This window comes from Gossypium hirsutum, chromosome D08, assembly GCF_007990345.1.
Source record: "Gossypium hirsutum isolate 1008001.06 chromosome D08, Gossypium_hirsutum_v2.1, whole genome shotgun sequence".
NCBI classification, from domain to species: Eukaryota; Viridiplantae; Streptophyta; class Magnoliopsida; order Malvales; family Malvaceae; genus Gossypium; species Gossypium hirsutum.
The window spans coordinates 48,144,394-48,164,217 of NC_053444.1; the positions used below are offsets into that span (position 1 = coordinate 48,144,394).

Consider the following 19,824-nt stretch of genomic DNA (forward strand, 5'->3'; position numbering starts at 1 on the left):
AGATTTATTTTCTAGTAAAGTTCTTCTAATAGAATTGAATCAGAATCAATGCCTCTTTTTGCATTCATTCCATTCATCTACATTATATTTCATTGCATGCATTAAATTTTACAAAGGGACCCTAATGAATCAAAATTATTACAGTTAACTTGGAAAATAACGAAAATCCACCAACTAAATATCACTACGGTACCTGTCGCAAAACCAAAGAAATGGATCAAATATTAGAAAGATTAGAAAAAAAGGCAGAAGAATATGCAAGATCAATTGTAATCACAGCTGTAAGAGCAATTAGCGAAAATTCAACAAGACATGAGGGATCAGATGCTAGAATCCCAAAGAAGTATGATGAATCAATTAACACAGTTACTAGCCGGTAGGCTTGAAAAAGGGAAAGGCCCAGCGGTCAACAATGGGGATGATAATGAAGCCCCCATCTATCCCCCAGGTTTTACCACAATAAGCGTCCGAGCCCAACCAAACGCGCATCCACAAGGGACAACCTTTACTATCAGACCCCAACAATATCAGACCGATACCTCGACACCAACGAACTACCCAACAGGCTTAGCCCCCATCTAACCAATCTTGTAGTTCCTGATCTAGACGAAATGGCAAAAATAGAAAAAGCAAGGGGTGGAACTGCCAAAACAACTCGAAGATCGGTATAGGTGGATGGAGGAAAAACTCAGAGCAATGGAAAATGTTGATTACCATTGCGTGGTTGACGCCAAAGTTCTGAGTTTGGTCCCAGATCTAGTACACCCACCGAAATTCAAGACTCTAGAATTTGAAAAGTATAATGGGACTAGTTGTCCTGGAGTTCACATCACGATGTTCTGCCGAAGAATGACAGGATACGTTAATAACGATCTGTTGTTAATTCATTTCTTCCAAGATAGTTTGATTGGGTCAACTACTAAATGGTACAACCAGCTAAACCGTGCCAAAATCCACTCATGGAAGGACTTGGCACAGGCTTTCATGAAGTAATACAACCATGTAACAGACATGACACCTGACAGAATTACACTGCAAAATATGGAAAAAAAAGCAAACTGAGGGCTTCAAGTAGTATGCCCAAAGATGGAGAGAGTTAGCGACACAAGTCTAGCCACCTCTTCTAGAGAAAGAAACCACAATGCTTTTCATCAACACTCTGAAAGCCCTATTCATTAACCATATGTTGGGAAGCGCTACGAAGAGATTCTCAGATACAGTAATGTCTGGCGAGATGATTGAAAATGTAATAAGAAGTGGGAAGATAGATGGGGGGAAAGAGTCAAAAGATTAACCCCAAAAAACAAGGAAAATGAAATGAATAACCTGAGCATGTATAATAAAGGGTATTCCAAACTAGTCACTATAGGCTAGCTGAGGGTCGTAACCACTAGCTATCAAGGCCCTTCAAGGCAAGAATCCAACTCAAAGCCAAACACAGAAAGAATCCAGTTCACACCTATTCCGATGACATATAGAGAGCTGTATCAGAATCTGTTTGATGCGCATATAATATCTCTGTTCTACTCGAAACCCGTGCAACTTCCGTTTTTAAAATGGTATGATATGAACGCCCAATGTGAATACCACGCGGGAAAAAAAGACACTCAATTGAAAACTACACTACATTTAAAAAGTTAGTTGAAAGGTTCATCAAGATGGGCGTCGTGAAGTTTGACGATCCATCAGGACCTAATGTGGCAGGAAATCCATTTCCAAGTCATCCAGACTCGGGGGTAAACGCGATAATTAATAGTGGAGGAAATATAACCAAAACCATTGTTGCAGAAGTAAAAACCCCACTGAAATGGGTTTGAAACAAACGATGGAAATGAGATTAATCATTCAAAATTCAGAGAAGAGACCAAAAGGTATGAGGAGCTACTGTGAGTTTCACGCTCAAGAAGGTCATAAAATCCAAGAGTGCGCTGAATTCAAAGCTTTGGTGCAGAGCCTAATGGATAATAAAGAGTTGGAATTCCTTGAAGAAGTCAAAGGCCCAGAAAGAATATTGGGGAATTTAAATTTTAACACCGTATCCGAAGAGGGAGCCGGGGAAGAGAATTTATCAGGCACTTGCCTTTACACACTTGGGATGTTTTGAACAATGGGACTGTGGAAGAGATCCCTGAATTTTTTAGACCTAAATCAGCGTAATGTCCAAAACACGCTTATTACTCTAAGCCTAGGAGCAATAAGAATCCTTTTGTGAGATAGCCTTATGTCCAACATCTTTATTTCATTAAAATGCATAATTGTTTCTCACTTCGAGCAAATATTCTTTTATTGTTTCCATTTCATTCATAATCATACTATACAAATAAATATTCTTCATTTCTTTTTATCTTCCTTCGTCCCTATAACAAGTCTCTAAATATCAATGATATGAGCGACACTAATATAGACTCAAAACCTCCTTTTAAGCAAGATATACGTCCAGAGGAACCTTAAGACTTTGAAGATAACTGAGACTATAGCTTATCTCCTGATTTGTTAAGGATAGTAGAACAAGATGAGAAACAGATCCTACCTTACAAAGAATCAATGGAATCCATGGCTTTTCTCTATGTGGGGCATGGATGTCATTGGGCTGATCTCGCCAAAAGCTTCTGGTGGTCATCAATTCATCTTTATGGTCATCGATTACTTCACGAAGTGGGTGCAAGATGCTTCATATGCCAATGTCATAAAGTCGACAGTCAGTAAATTCTTGAAAAAAGAAACCATATGTCGGTATAGAATGCAAAAAAGGATCATATCTAACAATGCATTAAATTTGAACAATAACACGATATCAGAAGTTTGCAGTTTGTTCAAGATTAACACCATATTTCCCCAAAGTGAACGGTGCATTGGAGAAAAAAAACCTACCAGGGAACGCCTTTCTCTTTTGCTTATCGCCATTTTGCCCATTAAAGTCGAGATTCATGGATCGAATTCCGATTGAAGAGAAAGGTTCTAAGCTATCCGTCATGGTCAAATGCACCAAAAAAAATGATACGAGCTCACTAAAAAAGGTTCGCCCCAGAGAATTCCATGAGGGGGACCTAGTATCGAAAAAGATCTTTCCCATACAAAAGGACTTCAGAAGAAAGTGGATGCCAAACAGGGAAGGACCTTATGTGGAATGCCTTATCTAAAAAAGTGTTGATTTTGACCGGGATGGATAACAAGAACTTGTCTAATCCTATGAGTTCAGATTCAATCAAAAATATTTCATAAAAGAAAAAAAGAAAAGAAAAAAAAGGAGAGGCCAAGGTGAAAACATGCAAAGGGCGTCTTGAGACCAAAGGGGTTTTGAGTTGAAAACCCAAGAATCGGCAATTCAAATTTTTTATCTAAGGTGGGGCATGTGGTAGTCTTGTCCTCTCTGAATTAACAAAAAGGAGGGATGCTACATCTTGGGGCATCAATAAAGCATTCTGAATCTTCAAAACACAAATCAAGTTCAAAAGGGTCTTTAAGAATTTTGGGTGGAGAAGCTCATGCTACGATATCTAAGGTACCTATTTTCATCTTATTCACTTCGTATCTTAGCAAAATTTGCTATCTTGATTAATTTATTCATTTTGAGCTTTGCTCTCAATAAAATTTCATCTTGTCAATTGTGATAATCCTTTTCAAGCATTTTTCATTGAAATAACGATTAATAGACTATTAATATTCAAGGAAAAGGAGTTCTGCATATTACTCTAAAAATTTTTCTAAATAGTAAAAGGGTCTAAAAACAGGACCACCATTTAGAACTAACGAAAGGGCTGGAAATATTTGAGAAAGAATAGTCTGAATTATGGCTATTTCTTCGGGTTTTCTATCAAAGATACCAGCTGAACAAGAAGACAAGGTCATGTTACCCAGAGAATGGAGTAACAGGTCAATGAAGCCACTAATCCTATATCCCTGAAGTTGCAGTGGGATGGATTGAAGTCATCATGGTGAATCTTATCTCCCTGAAGTTGTAGTGAAGCAGATTGAAGCCACTAGTCTTATCTCCCTGAAGTTGCAGTGAAGCAGACTGAAGATAGCGAATCTTATTTCCCTGAAGTTGCAGTGGAATAGATTAAAGCTATAAATTGCAAATCTTATCTCTCTGAAGTTGCAGTAAGGCAGAATAAAGCTATAAACCTTATCTCCCTGAAGTTGTAGTGGAATAGACTGAAGATAGCAAATCTTATCTCTCTGAAGTTGCAGTAGAGCAGAATAAAGCTATAAACCTTACCTTTCTAAAGTTGTAGTGGAGCAGGTTGAAGTTACAAGTCTTATCTCCCTAAAGTTGCAGTAGAGCAGACTAAAGATAGCTAATCTTATTTCCCTGAAGTTACAGTGCAACAGATTAAGGTTGCAAATTACAATTGGATCTCCCTGAAGTTGCAGTGGGGCAGATTGAAGATACAAGTCTTATCTCTCTGAAGTTGTAGTGGAGTAGACTGAAGATAACAAATCTTATCTCTCCAAAGTTGCAGTGGAATAGATCGAAGCGACAATTCTTATACCCCTAAAGATATAGTGGGTTGGAATGAGGCTACCTGAAGAAGAGAAGCACCCAAAGAAGTCAAGACTCGGCAAGACCAGGCAAAATTGGCCCTTCGAAAATCTTTGCTCCATTCCCGTTACATGGCAATGAGCAAAGAGGGGCAGCTGTAACAGGCCCAATTCGCCCGAGCCCAAACCAGAAACCAAAAAATAAATAAAAATAATAAAAATAATTAAATAATCCAAATTCCAAATGTCCATTTACAAACAGCCCAATTTACCAGGCCCTTGACCCAAAATACAAAAAAACCTTAGTGGCCCAATATGGCCCAAAAACTAAACATTTTCAGCAAAAGAAAAAAGAGGCAAAAGCCCTAGCCTCTAGCACCACACATCAGCACGCCCACCGCGGGCCACCACCGCCACATCAACCTTCGTACCTCTACGTCAACACCTCTGTACACAGCTGGCTTTTGTACCTGCGAGTAAGACAAAAAAGGACAGACACAGAGGCAAAAAGAAACAGTAGCAAAAATATTATTTTCTTTTTGGCTATAAAAGCCACAAACAGACCAATGTATTATTTTTTACGGAGAAATCAAATACAAAAAAAGGGAAAACATTATATTCAAAAAAGAGGTAATTTCAGATTCAAAAATAAAATAAAAAAACATGTATGTTTTCATTTGAGTTTTAGCATGTATGTTTTCATTTGAGTTTGATGGCAAGCAACCTTACCCAGGCGCGATTTCAACATGTATGTTTTCATTTGAGTTTTAGCATTGTGGTTAGATTTTTCTGTGCTGATATACTGAATTTTTCACATGTTAGGTGAGATGCATGTTAGTGTTTTATCGGTCTTTTTTCCCTAAAAGATACAATCCTTATGGCTGGCAGTGGAAAAGTTGGCAACAACTGGTGCCAAGATGGTGATCATAATTAATTCTTCAGGACGTGCATCAACAAAAATAGAGAAATTGAAGAACCTAGGCTTTGACCCTTCTCTCTTTATGGGAGTCGTCACTAACAGAGAATTAACACATCAGTACTTGCAAAGGTTTGCCCCTATTTATCTTATTCTTACGTATGGAGAAATCCCCAACATCTATAACACATTTTTAAAAAAAAATCATTGTGCATTAGATTAGTTGGACCAAATTTGTGGTACTGCAACATTTATCTACTTGTTGAGTTCCATAAAATGTTCTAATATGAATAAATATTTCTTGTTTTACAGAATTTATTTTAAAAAAGAAACTAGGCAACCTTTTTTAACATTAAAATCAAAATAATTTGTCTTATGGATTTTCTAGATGCGTCTTCTTATGCTTATATTATGCAATTGCAGCTGCAGTGTTATATACTACTTTGTTTTTTAACTTCTTATTCTAGAAGCCTATAACATACATCTTGAGAGTTTACCTATCAGTATTTATCACATTTAGGAGGGGCAATGCTTGGTTTGCTGCTCTTGGAAGGTCTTGCATTCATATGACCTAGAGTGACAGGGGTGCTATATCTCTTGAGGTATGCAAATTGTTTTGAGTGTTTCTTAATTATTCTTTCTTCCTATTTATTTCTTTACTCAAATAGCATCCCCAGTTTAAGAAATCTCATGTAGTCTCTCTCCTCTTTCTCATTTGAAGGTTGTAGCATTAAAACCACATATTCTTAATTTATGTTGTATTACTATCTAATAAACATCCAAGATGCCTTGTAAACTAAAAGTCTACCTTCTGACTTCTGGATAGATTGTAATCATCATATGCATATCACCAAATTGAATACAAATACAATATAGCTGATGTGGTCCACTAGAAGTACACATTTGTTCTATTTCGACCTTTTTTATGACTAGCTTCTAATATAATCAAGCCATAATTTTGTGTTTGCTTGATAATAGCCATGGATAGTTTAATATGAAAGATACTTTACGAGATGTGTAAGCCATTTCAACTTTAGAATGAAATGAATGCTTTTTGTGCTACTAAATGATTTAAGAAGATTAGAAAGTTTACCTGCTTAAGGATTGTGGTCAGAGAAGATTCCAGTTACAAAGTTTAGGATTTATGGTTGAAGAATTTAAATCATGTTCGCATAAAGGCCTTAATAAATTGATTAGCACCAAAACTTAAATAATTCCTTTACTAAGAGCTTGTTTACTATCAAAACATGTCTCCATGTACTGAATGACTTTTTGTTGAAAAACTACAACTTCAACCATTGGCTTTCAAAGAGGATCTAAACACCTAGTCCATCCATTGGTGTGCCAATTACAAATACTTTTATCCTCTTCATTGCTTTACCAGTTGTACTCAAACTTCATGACTAGCCAGCTTGATTGATTTAACATGTCGTAAAATATCAATTTATTCTTGTAGGGTTTGGGCCTACAAGTTATTGAGAATGTTGAAAAAGCTGATTTTATCTTAGCTCATGGCACCGAAGCCTTGGGGCTTCCTTTAGGTTTGGTACGTTGGCAAAGATATGGCAACAGGGAGTTTTTCCAGAACATTTGCTGATATAGATTTGGATGATGGTAACCAAGATTTAGTGCCTATAGACTGCGACAATGAAGAGACTGAAGAGGTAAGAACAAAAGTATCTTCATCTGGTACATCCAAACGTAAAAGAAAAAATTTTCAAGAAAGTGTCGTTGATGAACAAATTAAATTTGTGGGTGAACAACTTGGTAAAATTGCTAATGTTTTGGAACAATTTACTACGGATAAGACACCACATCTTTACGAAGAAGTGATGTTGATGGAGGAAGAAGGATTTGATGATGACTTTCTGTGTTCTGTGTTTGATTATCTAGTGAGTCATGAATCCGAGGCCAAAGCTTTTTTAGTTAAAAGTAAGAATCATAAAAAAAATTTGGCTTCAAAAATTTTCTCAAGGTTGAAGATATTGATACTTTTAATGTGGTGCAATATTAGTTATGCACTTGGACAATGTTGTTGTTATTATGTGGTGTACTACTAATTATGCATTTGGATAATATTATTAATTTCTAGTATTTGTGGTTTGGAAGCTAATTTATAATTATTCAATCCTTGTTTTTTATTTTTTTTATAATACAATTACAAATAATTTATTTGACTCTGGTTGTTTTCAATTTATGACGATTAATATTCTAGCTTAATAGTTGAGTATTATTATATATTTAATTTGATTTATTTATTTATAAATAAATCATTTCAATATATGTACAAAAAATTTAAAATATAAATTTATTAATATATATATAAATTTATTAATATATGTAAAAACAACTTTTCCGGAAAATATTTTTAGGAAATCTGCCAAACAACAGAAAATATTTTACACAGATTCATCCAAACACCAGAAAAGTAAATCATTTTCAGAAATCATTTTTCAAAAAAAATTTTACCGGCAAACAAACGGAGCCTGACTTCGGATACACGGGAGGGTAATGCTCACATAAACTGACAAAAGGACATTAACCTATACATGATGCTGCTTACACAAGCTTTAGAGAATCTACAACTCATGCAGGATCTCAAGTCATTGGTATGGTATCCATCAACGATACATAGTACTTGCTAAATATAACACCGGCACAGAGTTCCTACTACTGCAACACTAGTACAAAGTACCTGCTATTGAAATCACCGGCAACTAGTGCCTACTAAATATAACACTGGCACAGAGTGTTTGCTACGCCCTAATGAGATTTCATTTGTATCCAAACTATTCACTAACTTCACATGGGCTTTGACCTGTATACTTTTATCCTTTCATGAACTATATACCAAGATCAATTTGATACCATCTTTTCGTGACATAACATGTTTCAAAACGAACAAATACAAAAGTCATATTTTGTTATTCAAGTCTTTGATCACATTTGCAACTTACCTTGATCAACCACGTTTATTATACATATATACGCATACAAATATATTCAACTATAATTTCAAAATTAATAAGCATAAGAACATTTAATACGAACTTACCTAAATGAAGTAGCTACCAATACTAAAACTATGACTACTTGACAACTTTTCCTTTCTTGTGATTAACGACCAATCAATCCCTTTATTGATCTATGTATAATAATTTAGCTTAATTAATCAATTCAAATACTTTAGAATATTTAAATTAATGTATTTGATTCTTTATCAACATTTTACAAATTTATCTTGAACTTTTATATTTTATTCAATTTAGTCTCTAAACCCGAAACTTACACAGTTATCACAATTAAGCCCAAAAACCAAGCTAGCAAAATTTTTTATTTATTCATCTACAACCCATAATTATTTTAATTTCTCCAGAATCTCATGCTGAAATTATTATTTTCTCGATTTAGTCCCTAAACTTAAAATTAACCAAAAAATCACTTTACAAAATAATCATATTTAACAATCTATCATTTAACTTCAATAACATAAAAAATTCATCAATGAAACATATCCAAATATTTAACAATTTTGAAAATAGAGATACGAGTTAGCTAGACCTAGGTGCAACGATTTCAAAACCATAAAAATCATATATTTTAATTAAAAATTAAAATATTATACAATCATATTTTAACTTAATTTTCCTCCACTAACCGTCCATTAACTTTCAAAATGTCTAATTACCATATAAGTCCTCCCAAAATTACTAAATAAGCCATTTAATTAATAAAATTCAATAGTAATTAACTTTTACAATTTTTACGATTTAGTCTCTTTTCCTTAATTAACCAACCAAACAATAAAATTTTCGGACCAAATTTCAATTTACTTATATAAAAACTCTGTAAATATTTAATAATAATATTTACAGGTTTGATTTACAGAAATGAGGTCCCGATACCTCATTTTCCAAAACCACTTGACTTTAGGGTCAAACCACTTGACTATTGTTAACTATCCAATTAACAAATTTTACCAAATAAAAATTTAATAAAACACTATAATCTAGGGGTGAGCATTCGATCGAATCGAAATTTTTTTAGTTAATCGAGTTTTCAAATCTCATTTTATCATCCTAACTTTATTTGAAGTTTTCTCGAATCGAGTCGAGTGAGATGGAATTCGAATCGAATTGAATCGAATATATTTGTTCGAGTTAAATTTTAAAAAATAATTTAGGTCCTTGTAACCATTGTCACCCATCGTAATAAAATTCGTCCACCTTAATCAAATTTTTTATTAACTTTCATCACCTCATAATTTATTTATTAATTTTTTATATACTGGTTAGCTTAGTTGTTTCAATTATCTTCAGATTCTTGTCACTATGTATTTTGGAATTAAAAAATATATTAAATATAAAAATATGATTTTTTAATAAAAATTATTTTAAAAATAAAATGTGAAATTGATACCAATATAAAATTTTAACACGAATATTTTATGGCATAATTAAGAATTCAATTTTAATATAAATATTCAATATGACTAAACAATTCAATAATATAAATAATATAAAATGTGAAATTTAATTTAATAATATAAATAGTATATATAAATAAAATTATTACTATTTATGTTTAGTGATTTTTTTGGATAATTTTGATTTTTTATTTGAGAGTAAAGGGTGAGAAGTAAAAGTTTTGGGGAATAAAAGTTTGAGGGAAAGTAAATAGGGGGAGTAAAGTTTTGAAGGGAAAATATTAAAAAAAAAATTGGAAGGGGGAGGGTTTGGGGTAGATGGGAGGTGGGATGGGGAGAATAAAAGTTTTAGGGGAAAAGTGGGAGGGAGTAAAAATTTTGGGGGAAAATAAAAGGTTTTGAGGGTTTTTGAGAGTAAAATTTTGAGAAAAAGTAAATGGAAGAGTAAAATTTTGGTGGGAAATGGATTTTGGGTAGATTGGGGGGTTGGGAGGAGATGAGAGTAAAAGTTTTGGGGGGAAAGTGGGAAGGAGTAAAAGTTTTGAGGGAAAAGTAAAAAAGTTTGGGAGTTTAGGGTAAAAATGTAAAATATTATAGTTTGATATTCGAATTATTCGAATTATTCGAGTTATTCGAATTCGAAAACTCAACTCGATTCGAACTCGAAATTCGAAAAAAAAAATTCGAATTGATTCGAATAACTTGATTAACTCAAATAACTCGATTCGTTTAACTCGAAATTCGAATTTTTTTCGATTTTTTTGAGTCGAATCGAGTTTTGCTCACCCCTACTATAATCAACTCGTAAATATTAATAAATACTAATTACAGACTCACTTATCAGAATTGTGGCCTCGAAAACATTATTTCCGACAACACTGGAAAATAAGTTGTTACATAAAATCTATTTAATTGTCTAGCTATCAACCCACCATCCTCTAATGAGATTATAAGAGTGTATATAGGCAAAACCTAGGGAAACATTAAGGTAATTTGTTCCTAAAATAACCCTTATTTAATAACCCTAATTATAGCTTTAAAATTTAGATCACGCGGCCTATGATGTCATCTTTTCAGTCACACTTACGTCACGACGTCAACATTGTTTTCAGTCTTTGATGCTTCAACGTTTAGTTTTGCGACATCAGATGTTGATGTCGTAACATGATCATCATTCCTTGCATACTTAAGCCCAAATTAATGCCCTGCACACTTAAATAACCCATTAGTCCTACCTAAGGTCCAAGTTTGCCTTACGGGTTGTCAAAATACCAAAAACTGAGTCAAAATGCTTATTCTACCAAAATTAATCCTAAGCAAATAACAACCAAAAACAAAATAAAAACATATAAAAACACTGGAAAATAAGCTCGTTAAGTTCTAGAAAGACCTTAATTTGCCACAATGAATTATGACAGATCAAATTACTAGAGGAACCTAGGGCATAGTAAGTCAACATGTCCACACTTGGAGGAACATTAAGGAGAACACCTAATTAAAACACTAACTCATTGTCATTGATAAACATAGAAAAAAAAAGCAAACATACAAACAAATCGTATAATCACCATATGTTCATTTATTCATTTATTTTTCCTAGAAATTGTAAGTTGGTATTAATTATTGAAGATATATTACAATACGAAATAAATTTTTTTAATTTTTTCTTGTACCTTGTGAATAAATCATTATTTTTGAAAGTATTGTAATAAATAAATGGAGGGAGAGAAACTTAAATGAAAAAATAATACAAATAAAAAAATGATTGAAGCTAACCATAAGATATGGTACAATACAAACCAGTTTAATAAATTTGTTATCTAGATTGTAAATAAGTGTACGTTTGGGATGTAAAATAAAGAATACAATTTGGTGTCAATAAAAGTGGAACAAGTACATTATGAGTGGAAACATTTATTACAACACAAATTTAAAACTTAACCAACTAAAGAATGAAGTATTTAAGAAAAAAATTACAAATAACATAATCATCAGAGTCCCAAATGTATGCCACAACCAGGTGGGTGTTGGGTATACCAAGGGTTCGTCGAACAAGTTGGGGTGGCAGCTCCTCATATTCATCTTCATATTTACCTTGACCTCGATGTTGATCTCCATCTTCATCTCCTTTCTCTGTGGTTGAGTGCATTTGGGTCCTAGGTGCCCATCATACATCCCTCGTTGTATGAATAGGCAGATGCGAAGATGACCCGCCTTGGTAGAATAACGATGCTAGGGGTGTTTGCGACATTATCAGTGGATAATTGTATAGTGTCACATAACTTGATTGAGGATGAAAGGTGGGAATTGTCAACGATACCGAATACATCGGTGTTGCTGGTGATATTGGCGTGTAATATGGTATGGTGGGTGGCAGTGATACGAAACATACATTTAGAGAAGGCGTTGATACTGTGAATGATGGTGCGTGTTGTGGTGCTTGTGTAAAAAAAATTAGGTTAGCAGAAAAAAATATGAACCATACTGACTGAGAGGTTGCACGCCCATCCGGTCCTCGTGTAGAGCTAAAACAAATGTTGACCCTGCCGCGACATGTTCTCCCAACCTGGGATTGTTAGGCAGACGTCTTGGCCTCTTATATTGGTGATGTTGCCTACTCATTTTCACATCCAACAGTAGATACAACTTGTCATTATTCTTGAACCAATTCATATAATTCGGAGATGTTGCCAACTCTGATGTGAGAAATGGTTCACGCTTGGCAAGTAATCATACCTACGCTACCATATCTCAATATAGTTCTTGTGGGATGTTGGCTAATCTTCCTCGAGTCTCCCCTGCAAGTTGATCTTTTGCAGGTCATCGAGATCTTGGGGTGGCACAGAATACATTGCGTACACTCGTTGCAAAAATGATCAATGTCATTTTGACGTGCTGGATGTTGTGATTGGCTAAAAATTCAACCAGGATGCATTCTTGAATTCTTTAATTGGCATATGACATCCATACATAATGTATTACAAATTTATAAATTTTAGCAACTGCCTAATATTTAATTTCAAACGCTGAAGTAAGTATTATACAACTTAAAATTTCATAAACTAACTTTCTTTTTGGATTGTTGATCTAACACTAGCCAGATATCCTCGAGCTCGGTTGATATACTTGTGTGTCTCGTACGATTATTCCACCTATTCAAATAATATCTTATTTCAAATTTACAATAATGAAATAAATATTAGGATAATGATATTATTAAATGAATTTTACCAAATTATGAGTGGGAATTCATAAGGGGGTCCACTTGAGGCCGTAAAAATGGTAGTTGATACCATGCCTACAATTGAAAAAAGAGCATGCAACTGGCGATTTTAACTTTTTCTGGTTTCATCGTCTGACACATTTCTCGGTATAATTTGCCAGCACTGTTGATCCTCAATTGGGTCGTCTCGCTTCTTTTAAGTCGAATAGTAGTAATAGTCACCATACCAGATTTCGAGATTTATCTGGAATAACTAGACCCCCGATCAACTTCAAGATAAATGCGCGCGCGAATTGTACTTTTTCAATGTCAATCGCGAAGGCCTCTATATGTTTGAAGTTGTCCTCTAACCATCCCATCTCGATCCGAATACCCCTAAACTTGTTTGACACCTTCCCTAGTAGTTGCTTGCATGTTACACTCCAATCGACACTCGGCACTAGCCCTGTAATGACTTCCCCATCAACCGAAAGACCAAGTTGTAAACCAACATCCTCAAGTGTAATTGTACACTCACTACAAGGAAGATAGAATGTGTGTATCTCGAGTCTTCATCTTTCCACCAAAGCACTGATAAGTGGAGGATCCAATTTAGCCCCCTCCCCTCTGAGCATGAGAGCCACGTATAAGAATCTCACATCTCGCAAGTGTCCATGAATGGAAACCGATCACTCACACTTAAATTGTGTATGTATGTCTCCAAAATTCAATCTTTGGCCTAAGTATAAACATAAAAAATTAATAATGTAAACAGCATAATAATTAACTAATTAAAATTAAATAATTAAATAAAATCGAAGATGTGCTTGTCATCCAAAGTAATAATTTGATTTGTCATTTTACAAATTATAAAGAATAAAATAAAATAGAAGAGAATAGGATTCAAAGAAAGATTTAAAGCGAAATTATTGAGAGAGTTGAGAATTTAGAGAATTGAGAGAATTGAGAGAATAAGTTTGGATTGAAAATAATGAAATTTAGAGGAGTTTATATAGGAAAAAATATGGTTGTTGGGGTGTAGCCGTCAAAATTGTGACTATTGGGGGGGGGAATTATCGTTACCCTGAAAAAGCGTTCGTGGTAGTGAAAATGTGTCTTGTAAGACGCATTTTTAGGAGAGATAAATGAAAACATGTCTTACAAGGCGTGTTTTCAATTAAAAACGACCTATCTCGAAAAATATAAAAAAACGACTTGCTTACTTAAATTTAAAAAAAGGCATATTTATTTAATTTACCATTACATACTGCTTACTCAAATAATTATACTTATCAAATATAAAATAAATTAATATTTTTATTTTTTAAAAATATGTATGATTGAATTAAAATAAAAGTTTCATATATATACATTTGAACTATAATAAAAATTTCATATGTTTAGTTATTCTAAATTAAAATTTATATATTAAATTACACATTAAATTAAAATTAACATATAATTTTAGTATTTTATCCCCCAATTAAATCACTATTTTAACTTATATACAGCGTCAAAGAGAAGCATTTTGTTTAAAAGATTACAAAATAGTGGGATCAAATTAGAAACTTGGAACGTTGATATCCAATGCGTTGGATCCAATGATGAATGATCAAACATGCCAGCGTCGCACCAATGCGGGACCCATCATTGAATCTTTGTCCTTTTTCCCTAAAACTTCTCTGGCAAGGGAGTCACAGTAAAATAAGAACCTACTACCGTTGTCTGTTTATTGATCATGTTATTATTATTCTGAAAGAAAAAAAAATTCTGAACCAGCTTTAACCTTCACTTTCCCTTCTCGTTTCTCTCAATCGCCGGCCCTCTCTGCTGCCTCTTGATCCCCTCCCTCTATTATTTAATGACATGAGTAGCATCGATGGTAACAGCCACATAGTGGGATACAGATTCCACCCAACTGACAAAGAACTCGTGGACCATTACCTATGGAACAAAATCCTCGACCGTGATTCTCTCGTCCAAGCTATAAAAGAGGTCGATTCTCTTTTCAACAAAGATCCTTGGGAACTACCCGGTAAGAACTATAGTTTTTTTTTTTACTTGAAAAAAATTCTACTACTGTGTTAATCATAACCCTGGGGGGATTCTTTTTTTTTTTTTTGATCGAAGGTTGGTCTAAAATACAATCAGCTGATCAAGTGTGGTATTTCTTTTCCCGGCGAGGAGACAACAAACGGGTGAAGAGGACAACGGATAAAGGGTTCTGGAAAGTGACGGGAAAGCCTCGGAAGGTAAAGGGGAAAAAAGGGTTTGCTGCCAAGAAATCTTTGGTTTTTTATGAGGGTCGTACCCCTAATGCAAAGTGGACACCTTGGGTCATCCACGAGTATACTTTCACCTCTACTCTTGTTGATAACAGAGTATGTTTCTTTTCTGCGTATTTTATTTCTAGACTTCCATCATCTTTCTGTGTGTTTAATGGAGGAAAATAAGGCTATAGGATCGTGATTGTTGTTTAAGTGTTAATTAGTTAAAATTGCTTCGGAAATTTGGCAGAAAGTAAGGTGGTCCAATTGAAGTGCAAACTTGATAAATTTAACAACTTGATCACTGCTCTTAATTTATTTACATTGGAGGAAAACCTTAAGTCTTTAGAGTATATGTTTGATTGATAATCCTGAGGATTTGCAAAAAAAAAGAAAAAAAAAGAACACATTTGTTATGTATATTTCTGAAATTCAGTGTTTAAGGCTGAAATTGTTTTGGCCTTCCACCCATGCAGGAGGGCATTTTTCTCTGTAAATTGAAGAAAAAAGAAGATGAAACAGCCAATGCTTCAAGTAGTGAAAGTTGTCAGCCAAGTCTGGTTGCAGACGAGGAGATTCCTGATGTAAGATGCCTTATGCAAAGTTTTCTCAAGTCATTTCTTTGGACTGATAAAAGTATTCATAACCATTCTTGTTTCTGTATGATTCAGTACTCAACCATGTTTAATCCTGACGAGATGCTTGACACATTGAAAGAACGAGACAGAGAGCATGAGTTGGAGGTGGATGAGCAGCAGCAGCCCTCTTGCTTGGAATTCACTCATTTGCAGGACGTTACCACTAACTGTGATGGGCTTCCACACCTGTCTAAGGAAGAGAATGATGATGAGTCATGGATTGGATATTTAGTGGATGATGATGAATTCAATCCTGATGAACTTAATCTTGGAAACGACTGCTGCAATTTGGCCTTAGTTGATGCGAGTGCGACCTGCCCTGGAGAGCCCTCTAGGAAAAGATCACGCTGTGAAGCTGGGGTACTATGCGGAGCCATTGAAAAGGAAGAATGCCAACCAATGGTAAAATAATTGAAATAAAATTTTGTATTATAATACTTAGAGTACCATCTTATGCAAGCAAGATGGGCAGTGCATCTCGTTGTTATGCTGGTCTGGTGTTTATTGATGTTTTAAAAAGAAAAGCTTGATTGACCAGCTTAACTAACGATGAAAATGCATTCCCGTTTTGAAAATAAACTTCTACTGTGCTAGCACTTGAATGTGAATTACTACAGTCTCGCTCTATTATTGATGGAACTAAAGCTCTTGCTTGATAAGATGGAAAGAAAATAGAAAGAAAATATATTTTTTCTTTTCATTTGTAGAAAACATGATTAAATGGAAAGAAAAGTGATTTTCTTTTTATTCATTACTTGGTAGAAATGAAAAATGAGAAGAAAGAAAAATAGCATTTTAAAAAAAAAAATTGTGTAGTTAACGCTTGTTCATCTTCTTTCATCTTTTCATTCCATTAAGATGAAAAGTGATATTTTCTATTTTTTTCTTCTCATTTTATTTTTTACCAAACATTTGTCTTCCCTCCTCTTTTTCATCGTACTCTTCCATTTTTTCACCTTTTCTCTCAACCAAATGTACCAAAGGACTGAGTGAAAGGATTGGAAAAGAAATGAAGAGAAAGGGAATCATTTCTCTTTGCCTTCCTACATAAAAACATGGTGGGGTGAGAATGATTTACAGTTCAAATTCTTACAATTCTCCTGTTATGTATTAATTTGCGGATTAACCTATGTTTTAGGGTCCTGCAAAAGGTTTTGCTGCAGTTTTGGCTTTTTTAGGGTGTTTGTTTATGTGGAACAGTGCGAGCATGAGAAGGAGAGAATGGAAATGTAGAACGAAAATAATTTTGAGCTTGTTTTGTAGGCAAGAAAAATGATGATAAAAAAATTAGGAAAATTTGTTATTTTTCATCACAATAAATAAAAACAAATAATTCTAAATTTAAATAACAAGAGGAGAAAAAAAAATGAGAGATATATAAATCAAGTGTACTTATTTACAGCATTAAGGAATAATAAGAGAGAAAATGAGAGAGATATAAGCCAAGCCTGCCTATTACAACATCAATGTAAGTCAAGCGTGCTTGTTCACAACATTAAGAATTTTTTTATAATCTTTATTTCTTTCTCTCAGTTTTCAACTTGCCAATCAATAGATGGAAACAGAATTAAGTTTTCTTTTTATTTATCATCTTTCCTACCAAGCCTACTGATAAAAAATATATATAGTTTCTATCCTTTTTACTTTTCTCATCCATTAATCGTTTACCATTCCAATCTTCCTCTAAATTGCTTTGTAAGTTGTGTTCTGGGATGCTTAATTAGTTGCCTGTTGCTTCATTTATGTCAATTGTATGAGCAGGCGGTGAGCAATTCAATGATGCTTGATGCACATGGTGATTCAAAGAAACACCAACCATTGGCAATGGTTAATGCACCAAATGTGACTTCAAGTTCTGTAAAGCAAGATCCCCATGGGAGGGACAGGATGGTATCTCTCAATAATGAATCCAGGGAAATGGATATCCCTGATGTCGAGTCAATTGTTGATCCGCACAGTATTGTTCGTGCTACAAGATTCCACAACCCTTACTATCAAAAATTAGGAGAGCAAGAAGATGATGCAAAAAGAATCAATAAACGGGGAAAGTTTTGCAGAAAAATAGCCTCCCAAGACAAGGTAAGGGAATCAACCTGCATTAAAGAAAGATGATGTCAAAATGAAATGCTCAGGTTTATGTCATTTGCTTTTAGCTATCCAGCTTGATCCCTTTTGCAGGCTATAGATGTAAAACAACATGCCACTGCTGTTAATCTTCCTATTATTATGGAATCTAACGGTAAGAGGAAAACAGCTGAACATAGCTACAGACATATGAGACTGCAGATGCATTTGAATGAGTTATCTGACTGTGATAAAAAAAGCTTTCTTCATGTGCAGATATAAGCCTTCATTCAACCATAAATCTAGTTAATCCCCAGTTTATTTTGTCAATGCACTTTTAGGTGTAGTATTGTTTATTTCTGTCATTTATGATTTAATTTCAGTACCACTTGGTGCTAGTCATATATTTTAGGGTTAATGTACTATTTGGTAGCTGAATTTGGCTTCAATGTTCAATTTTATACTTAGGTGTTTTTGTCCCAATTTGGTACTTGAGTTTTGCTTCAACGTTCACTTTGATATTTGAGTTTTTCCAATTTGATACTTGAGTCCCAACTAAGTACCTAATTTTGGCTTTAATGTTCAATTTGGTACTTGAGCTTGTTTTGTGTATCCAAATTAATTACCTATAGACGCGTCAAACATTCATTGGGTGGTTTGGTCTAGGTAACTAAATTGAATATTGAAGCCAAACTCTAGTATTAAATGAAGACAAAAGAAAATTCAGGTACTAAATTGAATATTGAAGCCGAGCTTAGGTATTAGATAATATTTTAACATGACAAATCCCTTATCTGATTCCCACAGATGAAGCATGTATCACCTTCCTTTTCCTTGTATAGCTGATAGGGCTACCTACTTCATGAACTAGTTCTTTTTGAGTTTGAGGACCCAGAGTCTTAATGATGAATCCATATATAATATCTTCACAATTTATATTTGTTGCCCTATGTTATGCATGTAATTCCAAAGTGAGAAGTAAGTAAGCTCATGATGTAAGTGCGGTGCTCTAACTTGACTCTTTTTCCTGCTGACTTCACTCTCTAATCTGTGTAAGGAGAAGATTTGGTTCTTCCATCTCAACTTGCTGCATGAAGTTTTTTGAGGGACTATTTTCCTAGTCATGCAACTTTTCTTGTTGTATATTTAGAATTAAGAGTGAAAATGAACTTTGTTTGTACCACAAATATACCTTTATAACCAATGATTCAGAACTTTGTCATATTTGAAGATTGAATTCAAGAGGTCATTTCCGTATGGGCATTAGGTATGTTATATTATTCTGTTTAATTTATTACACTGAAAGGAAAGATTTTGTTATTTGATCGACAGAATTTTTATTTATTAAATTGTCATCGTAGGGTACATTTTTTTTCTTATTTATTACCCAATGCAATATTTACTACAAATGAGAATGTCATTTTTGTGCCTATACATAATAATTTAATTTATTTGTGACAAATATGTAATTAAAATATTTAATTTTGTATTAAAATATAATTATCTAATATATCAAAATATTTTAATAAATAATTACAATTTAATCTATTAAAAATCATATAAAGTAATAATGGTTTTATTAGTAATTTGCTCCTAAATTATATTCCAATTCTTTTTTCTTATGAGTTATCAATTTTATCTTAATTTATTTGTTCTTTAAAAGAATTAATTTAATTAAAAATTTATCTAAACCAATAACATTTTCATCAAGAAAAATAAAAACATAAAATCTGACCCATCAAATTACACCTGATGTAGTTTACTTTTTGGGTAAAAGAAAAGAAAATTAATTGTTTAATAACTTCTAGAAAAAAAACATTTTAGCCAAT

General features: G+C 33.7%; 1 protein-coding gene across 2 annotated transcripts; it reads left to right on the plus strand.

Annotated features, from left to right (window-relative positions):
• Positions 1–14,700: 14,700 nt before the first annotated feature.
• Positions 14,701–19,252, plus strand: LOC107910410 (NAC domain-containing protein 41). 2 transcript variants are annotated; one of them, XM_016838250.2, is made up of 7 exons: positions 14,701–15,061; positions 15,157–15,407; positions 15,770–15,877; positions 15,965–16,333; positions 17,693–18,010; positions 18,110–18,170; positions 19,053–19,252. In XM_016838250.2, exons 1-7 carry the CDS (start codon positions 14,893–14,895, stop codon positions 19,088–19,090), a joined length of 1,314 nt encoding a protein of 437 aa, XP_016693739.1. In that variant the 5' UTR covers positions 14,701–14,892; the 3' UTR covers positions 19,091–19,252. The 2 variants fall into 2 exon arrangements, with proteins under 2 accessions (XP_016693739.1, XP_016693730.1); XM_016838241.2 differs by having other exon boundaries at positions 14,716–15,061; positions 18,110–19,252.
• Positions 19,253–19,824: the final 572 nt, after the last annotated feature.